At 39.9% G+C, this 24772-nt stretch overlaps 1 protein-coding gene across 1 annotated transcript in view; it reads right to left on the reverse strand.

Annotated features, from left to right (window-relative positions):
* Positions 1–3210: 3210 nt before the first annotated feature.
* Positions 3211–24772, reverse strand: part of LRRC8B (leucine rich repeat containing 8 VRAC subunit B) — a 58625-nt gene continuing 37063 nt past the window's right edge. The window contains exons 2-5 of the mRNA XM_082266559.1: positions 22156–22268; positions 7592–9730; positions 5960–6248; positions 3211–3341 (exon numbers count right to left, since the gene is read on the reverse strand). Coding sequence (XP_082122685.1) covers positions 5982–6248; positions 7592–9712 — 2388 coding nt within the window. The 5' untranslated portion in view covers positions 9713–9730; positions 22156–22268 and the 3' untranslated portion in view covers positions 3211–3341; positions 5960–5981. The remainder of the gene's footprint in view (positions 3342–5959; positions 6249–7591; positions 9731–22155; positions 22269–24772) is intronic.

Below are 24772 nucleotides of genomic sequence, written 5' to 3' on the forward strand. Positions count from 1 at the left end.
CCAAAAGAAAGCTCTGTTTGTGGGAAAAAAAGGACGTAAATTTTGTTTGGGTACGGCGTCGGACGACCGTGCAATTGTCAGTTAAATTTGTACAGCGCCGAATCGCAAAAAGTGGCCTGGAGGTAAGACAGCAAAATCCTCCGGTGGTAAAGTGGTTAAGAGAAGATACCTGTAAGGATGGGAAATTATAATGTTGGATTTTTTCAAAAAGGTTTTTAAAGTGGTTGTGAAGGCACAATATTATATTCATACCATCCCATCTTTTATATAATGATATGTGTCCCAGTGCCTGTGCTGTATCCAAAACAATGCCAATTACTACCTTCTCTCAGAGCGCCTCCCGGCACTCACATGACTCCTTGGCTCTCTCTCGTCAGGGCTCAGCAGCCATTAATCGTGGTCAGTTTACAGGGGGGAGGGCAGAACCAGGCAGGATCAGCCAGGTATTTCAGGTTATACAAGGGGCCAAATGACACAGCACAAGCACTGTGCTGCCATTTATATATTCTATCTATCTATCTATCTATCTATCTATCTATCTATCACACACACACACACAGCTCAAAAAAATGAAAGGGACACTTTTTAATCAGAGTAAAGCATCAAGTCAAAAAAACAATTAAACTCAAGGGATATTCATCTGGTCAGTTAAGTAGAAGAGGGGGTTTTTAATCAGTTTCAGCTGCTTTGGTGTTAATGAAATTAACAACAGGTGCATTAGATGGGCAACAATGAGATGACCTCCAAAACAGGAATGGTTTTACAGGTGGAGGCCACTGACATGTTTTTTCCCTACTCATCTTTTCACTAGTTTTGCATTTGGCTAGGGTCAGTGTCACTACTGGTAGCATGAGGTGATACCTGGACCCTATAGAGGTTGCACAGGTAGTCCAACTCCTCCAGGATGGCACATCAATACGTGCTTTTGCCAGAAGGTTTGCAGTTTCTCCCAGCACAAGACTCAAGAGCATGGAGGTGATTCCAGGAGACAGGCAGTTACTCTAGGAGAGCTTGACAGGGCCGTAGATGGTCCTTAACCCATTAGCAGGACCAGTATCTTCTCCTTTCTGCAAGGAGGAACAGGATAAGCACTGCCAGCGCCCTACAAAATGACCTCCAGCAAGCCACTGGTGCTAATTGTTCTGACCAAACAATCAAACAGACTTCATGAGGGTGGCCTAAGGGCCCTATGCTCACTACCTGGCGCCATGGAGCTCAATTGGCATTTTCCATTGAACACCAGAATTGGGAGGTCCGCCACTGGCGACCTGTGCTTTTTACAGAAGAGAGCAGGTTCAGCACATGTGACAGATGTGAAAGGGTCTGGAGAAGCTGTAGAGAAAGTTATGCTGCCTGCAACAATTTTACATATTGGAAAAGGAAAACAGGGCAAGGGTATGTGCTTTTTTTTTTTTTTTAATATTGACAGAACAATCCCATAGCTTAAATAGGTAGAGAGGAGGCTTACACAAATATGTTTAGCAGCCATACTGAAACAACTCAATCCTTCAAACAGCATAAGCAAGGAAAAAATAAAAAGTAATTCAGACAGCCCTTGTACTAGTGTAAAGACTTGGTCATGATTTACATAAATCTGTTAAGAAATCTTTCCCATATCATAGTATCATGAATTTAACCCTGCAGATGAGGATCAAAAGTGCTGCTATTATTACAATAAAAATAAATTAAATCAATCACACACTTGCTACCAATATGGAACAAACAATATCCAGTATAGTTAAGTACTGTGCCAGTGCTTGTATGAAAAATGCACTCACTGCTGGCAAAATTTACAGATAGAAAAAATAAGCAAGCATCACAGGTGTTTAACTTCAATTGTAATTAATTATTAAACTGTTGTAATCCAAATATTTATGTACAGTATGACCAAGTCTTTACACTGGTGTGAGTGATGTCTGAAATACTTTTATTTTATGAACACTAGTGCAAAGATGTTATAATAAATAAAAATAGAAAAATCAAAAGCATGAAAATATATTAATGAGCTTGACAAAGAAGGAGAGGGTGAATACAGCCTTCGGTTATACCCCAGTGGGTTTTTGGAACACCATCAGGATTACATTTGTTATTTAGCCGATTTTTCTTTTTTTTTTTAAATAATGCCCAGTTAGCCATTGATACAGTATAACATTACAGGAAGTTAGATTTATAAAAACTGAAGAAAAAAATGGATTAATATTGTCCTTAGCAACCAAATCAGATATCAGGGATTGTTTTTTTACTTGTACATACAAATGATGAATTGGACTTGATTCATTGGTATGGACAACACAGACACTTTTCTACATGTTTCCATAAATTAGCTCAGTTAAAATATTAGTATCACTGTAGGCCAAATGTATTAAACTACTTCATTCAAATATATTTTAAAGTCACAGTCATCATTTACAAATTTCTATGTACATAGAATACTTACGTTATTTTTGTCACAACAAAATACTAGGGACTGGCTAAAATGTTGGATTTCCCCAGGGATTAAATCTAAACTGCTGTAACTGAAGCCCAGGACCCATAGCATGTTGGTTGAAGAAAAAAAAAAGGCAATGAGAATATTTTAATACAATGATGGTTTAAGTATGGCTACTTCAGAATGACATGCTAAAAATGTCAGCGCTGGAGTTGTGCCAAAACCGTTTTTTGCAAAATTCTGAAAGCCTGGTCCTTAACGATCTATAAGTGGTTTCCTTCAAAGTCAATCATCTGCATTTCAGTTAGCCTAAAATTAAAATGTGGAATTTGTTCAAGATCACAGTTGATTATGTCTAAGCTAATGAGGTTTGTCCTCATTTCCATACTTAGTATCTGCAACCTATTTTTTTTTCACATCACAAATTACAGGAGGAATCCAAAAAAACTACACTTCAAGTATGGTTTCTGAAGATCTTCTATATGTGCAAAGTTGTGGTTATCAAGAGATCCTGCAAATAGTTATTTCATGTTCTTCAAATGGAAAATCCACATTTTTTAAATAAAGTAATCTTCAGATGTAGAGTTTTTATGGTTCTCAGCTGGACGTTTCAGGGCTTGTAAATCTACAGTAAGAGTTGAGCTCAACATTTTGTAAATTGTTTTCTTGATCTTCACAGTCTTAACCGTTCCAACTGATTCATGTACACTGCCAAATTGTATACTTGTCTTCTACGATTTCGGATAATAATGGGATTTAACAGAATTGTTCACATTGAGGAAGTCTTCAAATGTATAATACTGTCAGAATCAGAGTATTGTGTTCAACATTTTGCTAGGATTATTATCATATTTAGAAGTAAACTGGAGGCCACGAGGATTCAGATTGGGATGAATATGACAAGACCATATAGCTACAATAAAAAAAAAAACAAGGTTTTAAATTACAATTTCAATTCTAAATTAGCCAATGGCTAACTGGGTACAGCACAGTAGAAGCCTCATCATCAATCCCTATAAATATAAATAAAATGCATATTCAAAGAAATCATCTGTTAAAATTAAGTGAATGGCCTGCAGAAATAATTTGGTTAGCTTTCTTTTCAGTAAGGGTCCTAGTTTAAATAACTATAAATTTTATAGAAAATTCTATGTTAGAATAAAGTACTGATACCTAGATAATAAGCCAATTGCTTTCATTCATGAAGTAGATCTGATGACTCTCTAAGATTGGATGACATTTTTGAAAATGAAAATTTATTAACAAAGAAGGTTAGGTGTTAGAGAATAAATAACAGATGTGATTGGTCTTCCGGGGAACTACCAGAGTGAATTTTTGGGAGATGATAAAAACAGGCTTAGGATAGGCATTGAATGATAAATTATTTGGTTTTTCATATTTTGTTTCTTATCCAAGACAGAAACAATTGAGTATGGTCCGTGATACCTTTTTTATTTGCACTAACATACAATTTTTCAGGGCAAGCTTTCAGGGTATGTCTCCTTCTTCAAAGTCCCAGCAGTAATAGTTCATAAAAGGTTTCGCACAATGTTAAAAAAGACAATCTCTGAGGGAAAGAAAAAGAAAAAACAAACACAAACAAAAAATTGTTTGTTTTTTCTTTTTTTCCTTTCCCTCAGAGATTGCCTTCTTTTAACATTTTGCTAAAACTTTTGTGAATTAGTACTGCTAAAGAAGGGGACAAACTCCGAAAGCTTGTCCTGAGAAACTGTATGTTAGTGCAAAAAAAAAAAAAAAGTATCACGGACAGTACTCAATTTTTTTGTCGCAAGTGCACTAATATGGCTACAACTACCCCAAGCATTTTCTTATCCACGTACTTTGTATTAACCACTTGCCGACCGTCGCACGACTATCTATGTCGGCGGTCAGCCCCTCACAGGCAAAGTGACGTAGGGCTACGTCACTAGCTTGTGAGGGTCTAGGGAGCGAGCGCGAGCCGCCGGAGGCGCGCTTCCGCTCGGTCACGGACCCCCCCGCACGTGTGACCGGCGGACCCGATATCCGCCGGTCACTCTGCGATCGGCGGGGGAGAGGGAGAAAGTCAGGCGGCTTGTGTAAACAAGCTGCCTGTCATTCTCCCCTGTGTATGAAGGATGATCATACGGTTCTACTATGTAGAACCGTTGATCACTCTTCATACATCTGAAGCCACAGCCAATCACAGTAGAAAGCACGCCCCTAGGGACACACATAGCCCCTCCCTTTCAAAAAAAGTTAACCCCTTCACTGCCAGTGTATTTTTACAGTAACAGTGCATATGTATAGCACTTATTACTGTAGAAATGTCACTGGTAACCCCAAAAGTGGCAAAAATGTCAGTCAAGGGTCCGATCTGTCCGCCGCAATGTCGCAGTACCGCAAAAAAAATCGCAGATCGCCGCCATTACGCGTTAAAAAAAAAAACAACAAAAATGACAAAAATCTTTCCCTTTGTTAGTAAACGCAATAACTTTTGCGCAAACCAATCAAAATACGCTTTTTGCGATTTTTTTTTACCAAACATAGGTAGCATAAAACAAATTGGCCGAAAATGTTAAAAAATTTTGATTTTTACATTTTTTTGGGGGGGAATTTCATATAAAAAAATGTAAAAAAATATTGCTATTTTTGCAAAATTTACGCTCTTTTTTTGTTTATAGCGCATGATCAAAAAAATCGCACAGGTGATCAAATACCACCAAAAGAAAGCTCTGTTTGTGGGAAAAAAAGGACGCCAAATTCGTTTAGATACAGCGTCGCATGACCGCGCAATTGTCCGTTAAAGTCACGCAGTGCCGAATCGCAAAATACCCCCTGGTCAGGAAGGGGGTAAAATCTTCCGGGGCTTAAGTGGTTAAAGTATAACTCTATTTTTGTTGAGAAAAAAAAAACATTTCCCCCTGGGGGATTTATGTACATTGCAAGGATTTTACCAAACTTTGTTGCAGATTCCTACCTTTTGTTATTCTGAAGAAAATCACTGTTTGTTCCTCTGTGCCCTAAGTGTGTTTAATGGAAGTGGTTTCATAATTATCAATTAGCTATTTTTTCCCCACGAAAGTTGAGTTTACCCTTTAAACATTTTATCTAGATCTTTTTTGGACAATGGGAATGGGATCTTCCAAAAAAATTTAGAGGCCTTTGAACTCTTCTGGCCTCTTTTCTGTTCATAAAAAATAAAAATGCCTCTTGTATCTGCTAACTGCCATCTTGATTTTTGTCTTTATACAGTCATTATATATGGTCATTTTTTGTGAGATTAGATCAAGTCTTTTTAGTGGGAAACTTTAAAACCTGAAAAATCTTTATGATGTGTAGTGAAGTGTAAATTGTATCTTACATCCCTTCCTTTATTTTTATTTTTTTTAATTTTTTTTTCAGTGGTGATTCAACTAAAAAAAAAATCAAAAAAAAAAATCACGGATTTTAATTTGAGAAGAAGTAAAAATAAAAATGTTTGTTATTCAATTTTTGAGAAGTGACTAAAGTGAAGAAATGTTAGAACAGCAATAAACAAAAATGCAATACCAATCCTTCATCTTCAAAATTCTTATCTTTGAGAAGATTTGTAATTCTCCTTTGCATATAACGGGAGTGTATGCAAGACAATGGGTTCCACAATAATGAAGCCTGGTTTCAAAGACTGGCAGGACTCAAGTTCTGGAGGAAGAGTTTCGATTTGGTTTCCTACCAGCTCAATCTTAATAAGGTTTGTGAGGTCACCAACTTGTGGGGAAAGGCTGGTCAGGCTGTTTTTTCCCAGCAACAAATACTGAAGCTTGCTACATTTAAACAGCCCATCTGGCAACGTTTCAATCTATAAAAAAAGAAGAATATAAGTAAATACCAGTATAGCTAGGCCCAACACACAAACCATAATTTTATCATATTTTTATTTTCAGGGAAACTGTGGCCCCATCACATTACTGGCAGCTAGTATGTCACTACAAGACAAAATAGCTGGCGGAAGGAACCACAGCGTGGGACAGAGGAAGCATACACAGAAGTGTCACATATCTACAGCGGCTGGAGCGCCGCTAAGAGTGGGTATCTAAAGAGATGGACTGTGGGAAAAGTAAGTATAGATGTTCTTCTGTTAGGCCTTGTTCACACAAGGGATTACATACTTGACCCATGCTGGGCCGTGTTTTTCTGGCACAGGGATGCACTGGTGTTCTGGGCATCCCCGTGCTGGCAGTCCCATTCATGTTCACTGGCATACAGCAGCTGAAGGGACACACCAGCTTTGTCCCAATATGACATTCATGTGGGTGTGAATGTGTGCGGGTGCGTATTCCCAAACTCACCCTGGGTGTGTCCAGGGCGATGCACCCACATGGATGTCCTGTTGGGACACAATGGCAATGTTCGCGCAGCTGCTGTGTGCCAATAGACATGAATGAGACTGCCAGCATAGGAACTGACGGATCACTTGTGCATCCCTGTTCTGGCAAAATATGGTCCTGCATGAGACATGGATGTAGCCACTCCGTGTGAATGAGGTCTCATATGGCATGCTTAATTTAAATCCCTCTATAGTGTGTACTTGTCTCAACCTAGAGCACTAAGTGCAATTTATGTCTGCTGCTTAATTCCCCTACTGTATGAATCACTTCTGACAAATATTTCTGACACCAAGGGAAAAATGGTGACAGGTTAGGGAGCTGCAACAGATTGCCAGCCTCAGCTCTGTTCCTATGTACTATGTGAATCAAATATGCACTTGTATTGGGCATATAAGCCATGTATGATGTACTTTATGATGAGTATGTGTACAAGGATTTGCAGTTGGTTCCGCCTGTAAGCACTATTTTAATGGATATGTACATACTTCATTGTATGAATTTTAAAGTAATTTTGTAATAAAATTTAAATTTATATACATTTGTGTACTCCTTGTCTGGCCAGTATAGTCTGATTTTGCTTTTTGTGTAAACTAACTGTACAGTAAACTATCAAATGCAATTTACCTATAAGACAACAAACATTTTTCAGTTAATTTTGTATAGTTTTAACCGTGTTATTTTTTTAAAAACATTAGCATATCTTTAGGCAAAATGTATAATGTAACTTTGCTTTCAGAAAAGATTAGTAGTTTACTTAGGATTTATAAATCAAAACAAAATATTAAAAAACAGGTTGATGGTGGAAAATACTTACATTATTTTTTGTCACAGCAAAATGCTGGAGATTCTTTAAAAGCTGGATTTCCTCAGGGATGAAACTTAAATTGTTGTAACTGAGATCCAGAACTCGCAGCTTATTGCACAAAAGGAGTTGAAGTGGTATAATTTCAATATTGTTGTTGTTGAAGTACAGCTGCTCTAAGTTGGATAATGCACCAATCTGAAGTGGAATGTAAGCAATGGAGTTGTGCCACAACTTTAGGCAAGTCAGTTTTTGCAGATGCTGAAAGCTAATAATTTCCTCAACGGTCTTAAAGTTATTTCCTCTAAAGTCAATTTCTCGCAGTTCAGTTAGACTGAAAATGGAATGTGGAATTCGTTCTAGGTCACAGTTAATTAGTTCTAAACTGGTAAGATTAACCATCTTTTTCAGACTTATTAATATCAACAACCTATTTCCTTCATTATTAATGGTAAGTTTTTCAAGAAATGGCAACATGTCAGTAACTACAGGAGGAATTCGTGGTATACTACTCTTCAAGGAAAGACTTTTCAGGTTCTTCAGGTCCTGAAGACCTTCAATCTGTGCAAAGGTGTTATTATCAAGAGGTCCTGCAAAATACAGTTCTTTCAGATTTTTCAAATGAAAAATCCAAGATGGAACCTTCTCAAAGGAAGTAAACTTCAAATGCAGGGACTCAAGGTTTTCTGCTAGAAAGCTAAGAGCTTGTAGATCCACAGTAAGAGTTGAGTGGTAAATATGAAGCTCCTTGAGGATGACCAACTGAGTGATCATTGGTGTAAGTTTGGCATCGGTTATGAGTTCCAACTTCAGAACTTCTATTTCATTGAGATCAAAGACATGGTCTGGCAACCCACTCAGCATGAAAAGATGAAGTTCTAATTTGTCCTTTGAATTTCGGGTCAGCTTATTTCGCAGCATTTCCACAGTCCATTCATTGTTCAGGTTAATTTGTTTCAGTTTGTTCTCACTAACCTCAGACAAAAATATTGAGAAACGCTTGGAGTACAGTGGATCATACTGATCAGCTAAGTGAAGCATAAAAGCAAAGTCATTTTGGACATCTGGGATATCACTGTAATTACTCTTTTCCCTGACGGCTTCAAATGAATATCGTTTCAATGAACTTCTAAGCATCCACCACAGACTATAAAAACAAGCAAACCCATACAAAAACACAAGCAGGACATAAAATGTTGCCAAAACCTTAAAAATAGCAGCCAGGGAATAAACACACTGATATCTCTTGTACCCTGTAAAAGCTTGAATATCAACTATGCAGTCAATTTCAAATGTTATATGCAGCAAATAATATGAAACGTATGTAATAATTACAAGTAGTGCAACGACTTTAACGATAATCTGTTTCAGGTATAGTCTATAGATTATTTCTTTTTGCTCAACATGAAGGCGGAACCGGCGAACTTTTTCAAATAAAGCTTTGGCTTGTTCACCTTCTTTTTTGTCTAACACACCTGAAGCATCATCTTCCACTGCAGTGGCTTCAACCCCTGCCTGAAGAGGCTGTTTCCCAGTGTCTGTGTCTTCGGCGTTTGAAGATATGGAAGTCAAGAGGCGTAACCTTTTGCGTGTCTTATTACTCACAGTTTGTTCTGCAACAGTCTCTGATAAAGCTCTGGTTGTCCAGGGGGAGTCAAAACATTTATGAAGAATGGAAACAAAGTGTTCCAGTCTGGAACTTGTGCTTGGGTAGTGAAGCCAGAAATTGCTGCAGATGGCAAATATAATAGTATGAAGGAACACCAGATAAGGGAAAAATTTGGTAAACCAGTGAAGCTGTTTCTCATAGCACACGGCATCGATATAGGAATATTGTTGGCGGTCCAAATCGGTTTGTATTCCTGTTGAGTTACTTAATTTTCCGTAGGAACCAGCTGGCAAATGAATTCTTGAGATTACTTGCTCTAGAGGATGTGTACATTGATTGTTTACTTCCGCTTTGCAGGGAAGACAAAGCATTCGGCTTTGAGTGAGCTGTAACGCACCTGCCAGCACGGCAATCATCAACATGACCATAGTGATGTAATACCAAAACACATCCCACCATGGCTTTAGAATATGATAGGATGTCTGGGCATCTGCCAAAAACCTCAGCTCTGTGACCGTTATCATGGTTCCGGACTAAGGCAGCTGTAACAAAGAAATTTCCAAAAATTAAACACGCTGAATTTGACATGACTATCATGATAGTGACACTGCACATGGTACATATGAAGTAAAAAAGTAGTCTCTCTCTTAAATTTCAAATTCCTAAAATACCTTAAATCTCAACTCTAGGCAAATAGCTAAATAAACAGCCCTACTAGATAGCATAAGTGACCTGACTTTTCTCTGCTATTTTTTTGTGCTTGTTAAGAAGAAATCCCCTCACCCTTCTTGTTTTTTTCCTTTTTTACATTCAGTTTTTCCTTCTCAAATGTTTTCATTATTTTCTATTTTCATTTTATTACAGATTTTGTTTAATTGTAATTTTATTCCTTTCCTTATGTTTTCATCTATGATATTATTAAATGTTGACATCTTAATATTTTTCGGCGTGGGGAGTTCTCTTGGGTTTTTTAAGGGGATTCGACTTTATTTTTTTCGATGATCACCTTTTTCGATGATCTTTTGAATTTTGTATTTACATTTATACTTTGAATTGCTGCGGCAGTTTTTTTATTTTTAGGACAATGAATATTTGTTGTGTGCCACAAATGTGTTGATTTGAAGGGTTACCTTGGACTTATTGACATCTAATGGATTATTGACATTAACTTTTTTAACTCGGTATTAGCTGACTGCGCTTTCCTTACTTGACTTCTATTTGTTATACTGCCAGCTCGTGATTTATAAAATGCCTACACCATAACTAAGCCCTGTGGACGAGGTGAAACGCATCGGGGGGGGGGGGGTGGTCTTGGTGAAGCTGGGCTGAAGCTAAGTTTTTCACTGGCTTTGTATTTGGCTTGTTCTGGTGTGGGGCCGTTTGGAATATGTTCTTTTCTCTACTACAGTTATACAACAAAGCTAGGCCATCTCCCTGTCCTCAGGCTGTGACTGGTCATTAAATTTAAACAGCCCCCTGACGTAGAACAGCCAAATAGACAGTTCAATTTACAGTTAAAAATATTGTGGCATCTTCTCTCTATCCCCAGCCTAAGGAATAGAAAGTGAAAAAAGCAGCAGACGGAGGAGATTCTCCTTCTGCTCATTCTGCTTGCTCCTCCTTTAAGCATGTTTCTTGTCAACATATTTTCATGTGACTCAACACATTTGAATGCAGGCTCCCAGTCCTACCCCGCCCTCTTTCAGTCTGCAGTATAGGGAAAATGGATATCAAGTCAAATGTAGGTACTTAAAAGGAGAAATTCACCTTTTAGGGAAAAATAATAATTGCACATATTTTAGCAGAAAAAAAAGTGCATTTATTGTTTTTCCCTGCAGGAGTCTGAAAGCATTACACCCACAATCAGTGGATTGCAGGTGCAATGTCAGTCTCCTGCACCCTCCTCCAACAGCTTTTTGCCTATATCTCTGAACTGGCTTTTTGCTTGAAAGCTGGAAGAGTGAATGGACTACGAGTGAATGGACACACTGATCAGCATGCTTTCAGTCCATTGAAACTACAAGAATGCTGTGGTGGCAGACGGGACTTGTAGTTTATTTATTTACAGATCCCTGTGCATGATTCAGTGTGCCAGCAGAGCCCTGCACAGCCATGCCAATTTAAAATGTGACAGCGGGCATGGAGGAGAAGAACCCCTGCATGCCATCACAGGGAAGTGGAGTGGGGGGGCATGATGGGGCGCTGCTGGAACGGGTTATACTCTAAATAAAGGTATAGCATGTAACATGTTCCAAAGGTAAGCTTAGCCATTAAAGCATAACTAAATACAAAGCTTTTTTAAATCTTTGGATAGAGTGGAGAGGGATTAGAACACCTGTCAGGTTTCTGTTGCATGTAACATGATCTGTGAATAGGGGAGAGTAAGATGAATGACAGGATTCTCTCTCCCATTCGCAGACTGTCACATGCACTGTAATTACTACACAGACTTTCTCAATGGAGAAAGAGAGAGGAGGGGGCAGGCCATTGGTGGTTATTTTCTGCTGCAGCTCACAGAAGACTCGGAGCAATGGACTCCTACGGTGCCAGAAGTTCAGCAACAGGAAGAGAACCTGTCATCACTGCACAGAGGATTTCTACAGAATTGAACTGCCTTACAGACATGGGGCATATTTCATTACAGGTAAGTGATGTGACTGCAGCTATAGGAGCGATTTTTTTTTTTTTTTTCTACTAAAAACAGATTTAAAGTGTTTTTCCACTTTTGCAGCTAAATGTAGATAAAGCCTACTTTATATTTATTACATGTTCTTATTCTCATAGCATACCTGTAAAAAATAATAAAAAATTGCTAGTTACATTTTACATTTTCATTCACTTGCTTAAAAACCCTTTCTAGCTTCTAGCTTAATGTAACTGTATAATGTAACTGTAATACATTATACAGTTACCCAATTTGATTTGCTTTCATTTTATATGATTGTAGATTCATGTGTATACGCCGCCTTCTCCAGAAACCCCCTGGGCAACTGATCTCAAGGAAAGAATCCACTTGCCATGGGGGAAGTTGTGTGTTGACCAATAACTTTCTCTCTCCACCACCAAAGATAGAAAAATGCAGGTAAGTTACCCTTTCCACTAGGCCATAGACATGCACACTGGGATCACCTGAGCATTTCTTTTTATAAAATGATCCTATTTATATTATGAGGTCTTTCATTCTATGTTTGGATGTCCTGCAGTACAGGTTTATACAATACTATTAAAATAAGCAAAAACAAGTATTGAATTTCCAACATTACTCATGTGCCCTAATTATTTATGTTAGCAGTACACTAACATTTACTGTCAGTTTATAACTTGCATAAATCTGTGTTTGTGTATTACAGACTTTTGTAATCTTCCTATCAGACCTCTCTAAAATTTACACTGGAAATATGTTGTTTAATGGTTATGGGTCAAACATATTTCTTCATCACCGTTTGCTTAGAAAGCCAATGACAAATAAAGGAGCTGCCTGGAATAAGAGAGGAGAAAAGGACAAATAGAAAAAGTGATTTACAGTAACATTGAGTAATAAAATATATCTTATATATACAAAATGGACATTCAGTGCTACTAACTCTTACCCCCAAGAATAAATCAGCATATGCACAGCACTGCTTCCAGTTTGCTGTATACAGCAGTATATACCTAGTAAATCTAAACCCATAATAGGTTCCATTAGTTACATTTACAGACATGTATGGAAACATACTCATCCCTGTACAATATTGGAAAGAACTGACAATGTCTTTGACTGGTATCCTGTGCTGTTTGAAGGAAACTGAGGGGTTGCTTTACCTTGTAAGGTGGTGTAGATCCATAAAACATCTCATCATGTTAGATGATCTTCAGAGCACATAGGGATCACCAAAACCTCAACACTGGGCACTGGGCAATTATTGACCACAAAGCTTTCTGGATGATAACTGGGCTGCATCCTCTCACCCATATTGGCATTGGTCCCAATGGCCGATAGTACGGTATGAGGGAATAAGGAGGCAGGGATTTCAGAAGATGGGTCAAGTAAACAGGATAGTGTGTGATCAAGATTTGCATAGAACTGCTCCAGCATTATGAGAATTTTTGAAAACTCTGAAAAAAAACGGAGCTGCTTTATAGACTTTACAAGACAGATGAGCCAAGGGTTCACTTTAAGGCTCGGTTCACATATATGCGAATAGGATGCTTTTTGAACTGCATCCAATTCGCATGACATGTGAACCGACAGCCTTCTCTATGACCCTGAACTGCTTTGTGTGCCGCTTGGAGTGGCGGCAGGGGAGGGAGCTCGTCCCAGCTTCTATAATCACTGGCAGTAAGGAAAGGATTCCCTGGAGCCCACACATCCATACTGTCCCTATGCTGGGTGTATGAATGGCAACCTCAGCTTGGACTCTGACCAGGCCACGCCCCCAACACGTTTCAGGAGTGGAGTGAAATGCGTTGGGGACATGGGCTGGTCGGAGTCCAGGCTGAGGTTGCCATTCATACAGCCAGCATAGGGACAGCACAGATGTGCGGCTCCAGGGAGTTCTTTTCCTTACAGCCTTCTCTATGAATCAGGTTTACATATCTGTGGGCTGGCCGGGATCTATTTTTAAAAAGAGTCCTGTGCTTTTTTTATTCTGGTTTAGGTGCAATTTTAAGTAAAAAATAGGCACCTGAAATCGGTGAACAAAACTGCACCAGACTCCCTTTAAAAAATGCAGGAAAACCAGGGCCGAATATAGGTTAAATATAGCCTAAAGGGCTAGTTCACCATAACAATAAAATTGCCCATGTACTCCAGCGTTCCCAATTCCCAATATATTAAAACAATTCTCAGGTTTTAAAAAAGAAGCCTCTTTTTTAAGGTTATACCTGTAGGCTGTGCACAGCCTCTCCCAAGCCGGTCTGAAAAACTCCTAGGTAGGTGACCCCCACCCTGTCCTGCCATTGTCTTGGAGAGTCTATTTAAACGTAACGGAGTAGGGGTTGCCTACCTAGGAGTTTTTCAGACAAGCTTGTAGGCCTACAACTGAAACAAAGAAAATAAGTTTCTAACACACACTATATCACTTTCATTTTTAAAATGTTTAGTTCTGAAAATTTTTTTGTGTTTGTTCATAAAGGTTTTTTAAACACATTTTTATATAAACCAACTATCAGGGTAATCTAAACAAGCTATATGATGAATTTTAGTCAGAGATGCATTCATTTATCAGAGCAGAATCACTAACGCCCCTTTCACACTAGCGGACCGATCGGGTCCGCCTGACAGTTTTTCAGGGGGACCCAGGCGGACCCGATCAGACCCTCCAGTCTCCTCTATGGAGCACCCGCTGACATCCGATCTGGTCCTGTCCGCTAAAAACGGACAACTGGGGATCTGACGGATCAGATGGCATATGAGTGAAAACGGACAGGCAGTCTGTTTCCATCCGACTGCCCATAGAGGAGCCCGGGCTGTGTGTGCTCTGCATAAGCGGAGCAGACCTGGACCAGCCATCCACCTGCCCAGCGGGGGATTAGCAGACAGGTTCCCCACTGAGCAGGCAAACTCCAACTGAGTACGCACCGTGTAAGGGGACTTACTGTATGACCATACTGTATAAATGTTGATACTTTAGCATTAACTATTGTTGATTAATGTAGAACTCTTGGCAAAACCTTTTTTTCATTTTAGACAGAATAAGTGAAGGTTATATCCGGTCAGATTTTTTTTTGCCATCTGTGCCCCATTGGGGAGATTTACCTTCATAGCCAAAACAGGAAGTGAGAGAAAATTTCATAGCCAAAACAGGAAGTGAGAGAAAATCTCTGCAAATTAAGGGAAATCTTTGGGACCTCCCAGGTCACCAGAACTAGTGTCCTCATTGGAAGATTTCCCCTCTATTACTTTTCTGGGGACAACTCAAAATTTGGCATTTTCTTTTACTTTTCGCTTTCAATGATAATGGTAAACAGGACAAATTGAGAGGGTGAATCTCCCTAATGGGGGCACAGACATCAATAAAAACAAAATAGTTTCTTCTAATCCCTCTCCACTCTATCCAAAACTTAAAAAAATTAATAAAGTTTTGCCTTTAGTTATACGTTAATGCTTAAAGCTTTATTCACACAGGCAATGGCACCACCCGCCTCTCCCCTTTGTCCAATTAGAGAACGCTTTGCATTCATTCAGATAGTGCAAAGCATTCTCTGGCACCCGAGCTAAGAAGTTGACCTCCTGTGTTCAGGGTGCAGCAGTGTAGCTGTTCGGTGTGGGACCTAGAAGAAAGTGGAAATCACTGGAGTATGTTGTGCCATTGTAAAAGCTAGACCAATGTTCCCTGCATCTCTGTCTACACACCTGAAATCAGGCCCAGATCTAGGGGGGAGCTCAGAGTGCATCCACTAATCAATGAGACTTGATGGGGATAATTGATGTAGGGAGGCACTCTGAGGGGGTCAATTGATGTAAGGGGGCACTCTGAGGGGTGCAATTGATGTAAAGGGGCACTCTGAGGGGGGCAACTGATGTAAAGGGGCACTCTGAGGGGGGCAACTGATGTAAAGGGGCACTCTGAGGGGGTCACCTGATGTAAAGGGGAATTCTGATTAAGACTACTGATGTAAGGAGGGATATAAGGGGGCATAGGTTGCTATCTTCAGGCTGGTCACATGACTCTTGGCCGGTCTATTACTCCAAACCCCAGACAACAGCAGGAGGGGCCAAGATCTCCCTCTGAAGTCAACTGGAGAGATCACGTGGCCACTCAGCCCCTCTCACTGTAGCTCTGGATCGGAGTAGTAGACCGGCCGGGAGTCACGTGCCTGGCCTGAAGACAGCTGTAAAAAGGTATTTACAAGCTTTGCTTTAATAAAACACTTATACAGTGTAGTATGCCTAGATAACACAGAGGGGCTGGCAGTGACAATTGGTAACATTTTAATCTCTACTAATAGCAGTGGGGGGGGGGGGGGGGGGAGACAGAGACACAGACACTGAGCCGACAGACAGGGAGGAGGTGAGAGGGACAGAGGAGAGCTGCAGGTGACGGAGGTACACAGGCTGACCACGATCAGGGGGGGAGCTGAGAGTACCAAAAGTCATCTCTTTTAATGATAAACCATGGTCAGTTTACAGAGGGGGGACACAGGAAGTGGCAAGATCAGTCAGATTTTTTACAGCATCGAGAGGGGCAGATTAGACAGCACAAGCACTGTGCTGTTTAATCTGCTATAAGGGAACAGGATCTCTCTTGTTTTTTAGGGTAACAAACACTAATCCTAATCGAATGAAAGTCTAACAATAAAGGATTAAAGTGTTTGATATACAAGACATGTTAGCAAAGTACCGACATCCCAGTTGAATAATCAATTTGTGGTAGAAAAAGACTACCAAAAAAGATGGATGGGGGCTCGAGGTGTTCGAGCCTTCATCCAGAAAATACATGGAAGGCCATGAATGAGCATAGAAAGGAGAGAGGTGTAGAGAAGGGGGAAAACAAGAGCTGGATAAGAAAAGGGGGGAAGAGAAAAAGAAAATGAAGAGAAAGAAAAAGGGAGGGGGAGAGAAGGGGGACAGGAGGAGAAAAAAGAAGAAGGAATAAAGAAAAAGAGGAAAGAGAAGGAAAAAGAAGAACAAAAAGGCAAAAATAGAAAAATTAGAAAAAAAAAAAAAAAAAGGAAGAAAAAAAAAAAAGGGGGAACAGAACAAAGATCCAAGAAAAAATTATGAGGGCTGGTGGGATTTTAATGGTACCGTAGGAAAAATCATAGAAGAAGTGATAAAATCAAGTATTTTATTTGTACATCATTAAAAACCAGGTAGAGGAAGACATTTGTATATGTATAAAAACATATCAACGGGTACATACAATACAGTAACAAAGGTATAAACAATAGGCGATGATAGATATACAGTAAAACCTTGGTTTGAGAGTAACTTGGTTTGAGAGCACTTTGCAAGACAAGCAAATTTTTTTAAATAAATTTTGACTTGATATACAAGCGATGTCTTGATATACAAGTAGCGTCATGTATAAAAAAGAAAAGAGGAGTCTCTAAAGTGTAGCAATATGGTTACATTTAATGAAGGTTCAATATTTAGCAACTCACATGGTGGATGATTAAAACAGGCACATCTAAGTATGCCGGCATCTGGGGTAAAGCTGTCCACATAGACCATCCTCTGCACAGCCATCTTCATCATCCCTTCCCCGCTGCACTCCACGAGTGATTCAAAGCCTCACTTTCAGATCACTCTACTGCAGGCTATTCTTCCTGGTCACGATTGCAGACTGACAGTGGTGAGAGCCGATGGTTCAGAAGATGGTCTATGTGGACAGCTTTACCCCGGGTGCCTGCAATGTTAGATGTGCCTATTTTAATCATCAACCATGTGAGTTGCTAAATGTTGAACCTTCATTAAATGTAACCATATTGCTACTCTCATCTCTCTTATATTCTGCAGCTCTGCTAGATTTTGCTTCTAATCCCCTTGGGAAGGCTGCATATTGTGGATGGACATTTTATGGTTACACAACCTATCACATTGCTATAATCTTTGTATATAGACTATAAACTGAAGGACTTGTGGAACGGATCATCCGAGTTTCCATTATTTCTTATGGGGAAATTTGCTTTGATATAAGAGTGCTTTGGATTACAAGCATGTTTCCAGAACGAATTATGCTCGCAATCCAAGGTTTTACTGTATAGCTCATCCGGTGTGCAAGACCTCGGAGAATTAACCCAACATGTTTCGCAGCCTATTAGGGGCTGCTTCTTCAGGGGTCTGTAACATGCTATATAAGAAGAGAGTTTTAATAGACCTATGTAGAAACAAAACAAGTGATGAATAAACAAACAGGATACAACTTAATGATTAAACATGCACATGCGGCTCCTGTGTGTACAATGCACAGCCCATCACCACAAATCGTCACCCAGCAGTGCACCAAGGAGGAAGAGAGCCCGGGATCCCCACAATACGTCTTACCCACGGATGTGGAGGAGATATGACTCGTATCGAGTCATATATAATTCAGTACCATTGAAGGTAAATTAGTGCCTTTTTAAGTTTTATTTTTACTCTTACCTGCTTCAGCAAACACTTCCCTTGGATATCCCTTTGGAAACTTTTGGTGTTCTCTCTTTTTTTACTTTTCAAACCCCATTGGTATCCCTCTGGGTGCCTCGTTTGGTTCACAACACATACGCCATTTGACTATCCTTGTCTTATTTCTCCTCCACATCCGTGGGTAAGACGTATTGTGGGGATCCCGGGCTCTCTTCCTCCTTGGTGCACTGCTGGGTGACTATTTGTGGTGATGGGCTGTGCATTGTACACACAGGAGCCGCATGTGCATGTTTAATCATTAAGTTGTATCCTGTTTGTTTATTCATCACTTGTTTTGTTTCTACATAGGTCTATTAAAACTCTCTTCTTATATAGCATGTTACAGACCCCTGAAGAAGCAGCCCCTAATAGGCTGCGAAACATGTTGGGTTAATTCTCCGAGGTCTTGCACACCGGATGAGCTATATATCTATCATCGCCTATTGTTTATACCTTTGTTACTGTATTGTATGTACCCGTTGATATGTTTTTATACATATACAAATGTCTTCCTCTACCTGGTTTTTAATGATGTACAAATAAAATACTTGATTTTATCACTTCTTCTATGATTTTTCCTACGGTACCATTAAAATCCCACCAGCCCTCATAATTTTTTCTTGGATCTTTGTTCTGTTCCCCCTTTTTTTTTTTTCTTCCTTTTTTTTTTTTCTAATTTTTCTATTTTTGCCTTTTTGTTCTTCTTTTTCCTTCTCTTTCCTCTTTTTCTTTATTCCTTCTTCTTTTTTCTCCTCCTGTCCCCCTTCTCTCCCCCTCCCTTTTTCTTTCTCTTCATTTTCTTTTTCTCTTCCCCCCTTTTCTTATCCAGCTCTTGTTTTCCCCCTTCTCTACACCTCTCTCCTTTCTATGCTCATTCATGGCCTTCCATGTATTTTCTGGATGAAGGCTCGAACACCTCGAGCCCCCATCCATCTTTTTTGGTAGTCTTTTTCTACCACAAATTGAAAGTCTAACACATTTACATTACCTGTTCGCTCCTGCACCTCCTCTGAACTACCTGTCTGACATTAATTACGGGTTGGGACTCCTGGTACAGAAGCTTGTTGAGTGAACAGGAAATGCTGGTTCCCTGAATCTCTGTCACAATATTGACTTTAGACTTTTTTACTTCACCCCCAGATCAGATAGGGCCAGCCCTGGCTGGAATTCATCTTTAAGGTAAGCTGCTACATTTCATTTTTTCTAGGGAGGGTTTAACCACTTAAGCCCCGGAGGATTTGGCTGCTAAACGACCAGAGGGTATTTTGCGATTCGGCACTGCGTGACTTTAACGGACAATTGCGCGGTCGTGCGACGCTGTACCTAAACGAATTTGGCGTCCTTTTTTTCCCACAAACAGAGCTTTCTTTTGGCGGTATTTGATCACCTGTGCGATTTTTTGATCACGCGCTATAAACAAAAAAAGAGCGTAAATTTTGCAAAAATAGCAATATTTTTCCCTTTTTTTTATATGAAATTCCCCCCAAAAAAAATGTAAAAATCAAAATTTTTTAATATTTTCTGCCAATTTGTTTTATGCTACCTATGTTTGGTAAAAAAAAAAAAAATCGCAAAAAGCGTATTTTGATTGGTTTGCGCAAAAGTTATTGCGTTTACTAACAAAGGGAAAGATTTTTGTCATTTTTGTTGGTTTTTTTTTTTTAACGCGTAATGGCGGCGATCTGCGATTTTTTTTGCGGTACTGCGACATTGCGGCGGACAGATCGGACCCTTGACTGACATTTTTGACACTTTTGGGGTTACCAGTGACATTTCTACAGTAATCAGTGCTATATATATGCACTGTTACTGTAAAAATACACTGGTAGTGAAGGGGTTAACTTTATTTGAGAGGGATGGGCTGTGTGTGTCCCTAGGGGCGTGATTCTAACTGTGATTGGCTGTGGCTTCAACTGTATGCAGAGTGATCAATGGATCTACATAGTAGATCCATGTGATCATCTCTCATACAGAGAGCAGAATGACAGGCAGCTTGTTTACACAAGCTGCCTGACTTTCTCCCTCTCCCCCGCCGATCGCAGAGTGGCAGGCGGCGATCGGGTCTGCCGGTCACACGCGCGGGGGGGTCCGTGACCACGCGGGAGCGCGCCTCCGGCGGCGCGCGCTCGCTCCCTAAACCCTCACAGGCGAGCGACGTAGACCTACGTCACTTTGCCTGTGAGGGGCTGACCGCCGCCGTAGATAGTCGTGCGGCGGTCGGCAAGTGGTTAAAGGCAGCACAAAGGCTTGCTGGGTAGCACTTATGCCTTTTGGCACTAGGGTCCTTGTTTGAATCAGAGTCAGGTTATTATCTGCATTAGGTTTGCATCACTGTACATGCTGGTAGGTTATGTGGTTCCTGTGTACCTCAGTCCTAGTATGTGTACATATGCATGTAAGATAGGGATCTTTAGATTGTAAGCTCCTTGAGAGCAGGGACTGATGTGAATATACACTATGTAAAAGTCCTGCTTAAGCGTTCAGCACTATATAAATACCTGTAATAAATATATAACACTTTAACCACTTCTGGACCGCCCAATGTTTATTTACGTTACTAATTTGACGTTAAATACCGGAGTTATGGCAGCAGATAGCATGGCCACGGCCACAGATCTTACACGGCCGGCAGTCCTCTTTCACATAAAAGTGGTCCCAGCGGCAGATTCACCATGGGATCACTTTATGGGCGGCAGGAGAGGTGTCCCCCTCCCCCGTCGGTAGCGGGTTAAATTATCCAGTCCCCTGTGTTGCTGGGCAGGAAGTTGAGTGAGGGCAAGATGGCCTCCACTCGACTCTATGACCTAGGACAGTGTTTCTCAACTCCGGTCCTCAGGGCACACTAACAGGCCAGGTTTGCAAGAAAACTGAAATACATCACAGGTGATATAATTTGCTGCTCAGTGATTGCAGTATTCTAGTCTGCATCTCCCCATGTAATACTTAAAATCTGGCCTGTTAGTGTGCCCTGAGGACCGGAGTTGAGAAACACTGACCTAGGAGGACCAGAGCGATGTCAAACGTCACTTCCTCCCAATGACCTTAAAGGGCCAAACTATTTTTTTTTAAAAGGACAGTGTAAAAATAAAAAGTAAAATAAAAAAGTAAAAAAATAAAAATAAAATTTCAAGCGTCCCATCCCTCCCAGCTTGCGCGCAGAAGCAAACTCATACCCAAGTCATGCCCACATATGTAAACGGTGTTCAAACCACACATGTGAGTTATCGCCACAATCATTAGAGTGAGAGCAATAACTCTAGCACTAGACCTCCTCTGTAACTCTAAACTGGTAATCTGTAAAAATTTTAAAAGCGTCGCCAATGGAGATTTTTAAATACCAAAGTTTGTCACCATTCCACGAGCGTCAGCAATTTTGAAGCATGAAATGTTCTGTATCAGTTTACTCCGCATAACAATATCTTTCACATTATAGAAAAAAATTGGGGTTACTTCAGTGTTTTCTTATTTTTTAATTAAAAAAAGTGTATTTTTTCCAAAAAAATTGCTTTTGGAAGACTGCTGCACAAATACGTTGTGACAAAGTATTGCAATGATCTCCATTTTATTCTCTAGGGTCGCTGCTAAAAAAAATAACATATATATATATATATATATATATATATATGTGTTTTGGGGTTCTAAGTAATTTTCTAGCAAAAAATACGGATTTTAACTTGTAAACAACAAATGTCAGAAATAGGCCTGGGATTTCTTTAGTCCTACGGAGCATGTGAAGTGCCTTGCTTTGCTTACAGCAGTTGTGCCATGTCTGGGTAAGAGTCGTTACAGGACAATCTGGCAGACACATACACCCTATGTTGGCTCAGCTTTGTCTTTTCATTAGCCTTTATACTAATCTGATGGGAATACACCTACCTGTACGCTGCAGTCAGAAGCTGAATGAATAGTCTTCAGTCAGGGGGTCTGCATCTTTTAAACAGCGTCAGCCTCTTCATCTCTGCTTTCATTCTGGTGCCATCTTCATCCTCCTGAAGAGAAAAAAAAAAACGAAAACTGTTGTAACACGGAACAAAATGTGTAGTTTTGAGACACAAAGCAATTAGGAAATACAGAGAAGGGATTGGCGAGCATTCTAGTTCTCTCCAGGCTCCTGTAATTGTAGAGAAGTGCAATCACAAATGTTTTCTGACGCACAAAGTGCTGTACACAAATGTCTTAATGACCACATTTAGCAGCTCTCTTAGGAAACCTGTACTGAAATGACTATTCTTTCAACAGCATTTGGATAACAGTGAAAAAAAAAATGGCATGCTTTTAGCAACATCAGTGAAAGCTGCCTTTTTTTAGGGTGTTTATACTTTTAAATTGGATCAATTATTAACCACTTGAGCTCCTGAAGATTTTATCCCCTTCGTGACCAGGCCATGCGCTGCTTTAACTGGTAATTGTTCGGTCATGCAACACTGTACGCACATTACATTTATATCATTTTTTTTTCACACAAATAGAGCTTTCTTTTGGTGGTATTTGATTACCACGGGGTTTTATTAATTTTTTTATTATATAAACAAAAAGACCGAAAATTTTGAAAAAAAATATATATATATATATATTTGATCTTCTTTTACCTGTGTGACAGGGTCTCTAACTTTACAATTCTATATGAATACATTTATGGCATATTGCAATATATATATATATAAACAATATTATTTACAAAAATACCAATTCTCATGAAAAAAATAAAAAATTGATCAACTGCCATGAACTTGCACCTAGGCCCAAGAGAAGTAGTCTGAGAGAATGATGTGATCCCTGCCTCGAGACAACCACGATGGTTTAAATTGCCCAACACCACAATTTTGGTACAACGAGTTGCAATTGATTCCATCAATTTCAGGACTGGCCAATTAATCGTCCACTTTCAAGGACAGACCAGCTTTCATCCTCCCCATACCCCCCTTTTTCATGCCATCATCCCATATACCTTTTGTGTGGACATACATCAAGATATATTAAGAAGTATAGGAGGACGCCTTGACTGATCCTCAGCCATCTCTTCCTTTCCACTCCAATATGCACAGTAGATTGGTCAATTGACCAGGTCCAGCAATGGTTTAGTACCTCTGTCAGGTGCAGACACTCCTCCAAATATACATATTTTTGTGCATGATAAGCCATATGAGGGTGAAGGAGTAATATTGAAATGTTTTGATTTATCCTGAAATATTACAGTGTTGTATTGGGTACCAACCATCTTGCATATTGTCATTCCATAACAGTGGCATGCAGATGCACGAGAAACGGCTCTGACAGCATTAACAAAGCTCTCATATGAGCTATATGCTGGGAGCCGCTACTTTAGTGTATCATCATTCCTAGTGTGTGTGTGGCCGGCCATGTATGTGTGAGTCATTGTTTTGTTGTTGTTTTTATGTCACATGTTTTGTATGTCATCACAGCTGATGCTTATCATATGTACTCCAAATGATTCCCTTTTGATAAAGGGTAATTTTATTGTGTTATGCCTTACATTCAATAAAGTTTTTTGTATTTTTGAAACAACTGGGCGTGAGCATCCCTTATTGCAGCCATTCCTTGGATCTGTCTAGTGGTTCCAAAATACAATTTTGCCAAGAGAAGGAGTCTGAGAGAATGATGTGATTAGTCTGCTAGATAGAGGCAGGAGTAAAGCGTATTCCCAGTTCCCATTCCTCAGCCTGCACATTGTAACTGGTAACTCATTGGTTTTATACACACATAAGGACCAGGAAAGACAGAGGTTTGGCATGTCTGTATCAGGTCATTGACTCAAAGCACTAAAGCAAGTATTCTCCAAATCAGGCCAATCGCATTTTCAGTAGAGGTTAGAACCTTCACCCTCCATATTCGTCTTATGACAGGTTTTCTCAGAATTAAACTTTGCCACCACTTCATTCACAGAGAAATGCACTAGATTACCAAAAGTATTGAAACGCCTGCCTTTACACGCACATGAACTTTAATGGCATCCCAGTCTTAGTCCAGAGGGTTCAATATTGAGTTGGCCCACTCTTTGCAATAACAGATTCAACTCTTCTGAGAAGGCTGCCCACAAGGTTTAGGAGTGTGTCTATGGGAATGTTTGACCATTCTTCCAGAAGTGCATTTATGAGGTCAGGCACTGATGTGAATGAGAAAGCCTGGCTCGCAGTCTCCACTCTAATTCATCCCAAAGGTGTTAGATCGGGTTAAGGTCAGGACTCTGTGCAGACCAATAAAGTTCTTCCACCCCAAACTCACTAATCCATGTCTTTATGGACCTTGCTTTGTGCACTGGTGCACAGTCATGTTGGAACAGGAAGGGGCCATCTCCAAACTGTTCCCACAAAGTTGGGAGCATGAAATTGTACAAAATGTCTTGGTATGCTGACACCTTAGGAGTTCCCTTTACTGGAACAAAGGGGCCAGACCCAACCCCTGAAAAAAAAACAAAAAAAAACACATCCCATAATCCCCCCTACACCAAATGATTTGGACCAGTGCACAAAGG

The sequence above is a fragment of the Pelophylax lessonae genome, assembly GCF_965119305.1.
Source record: "Pelophylax lessonae genome assembly, chromosome: 8".
In the NCBI taxonomy this organism is placed as follows: Eukaryota; Metazoa; Chordata; class Amphibia; order Anura; family Ranidae; genus Pelophylax; species Pelophylax lessonae.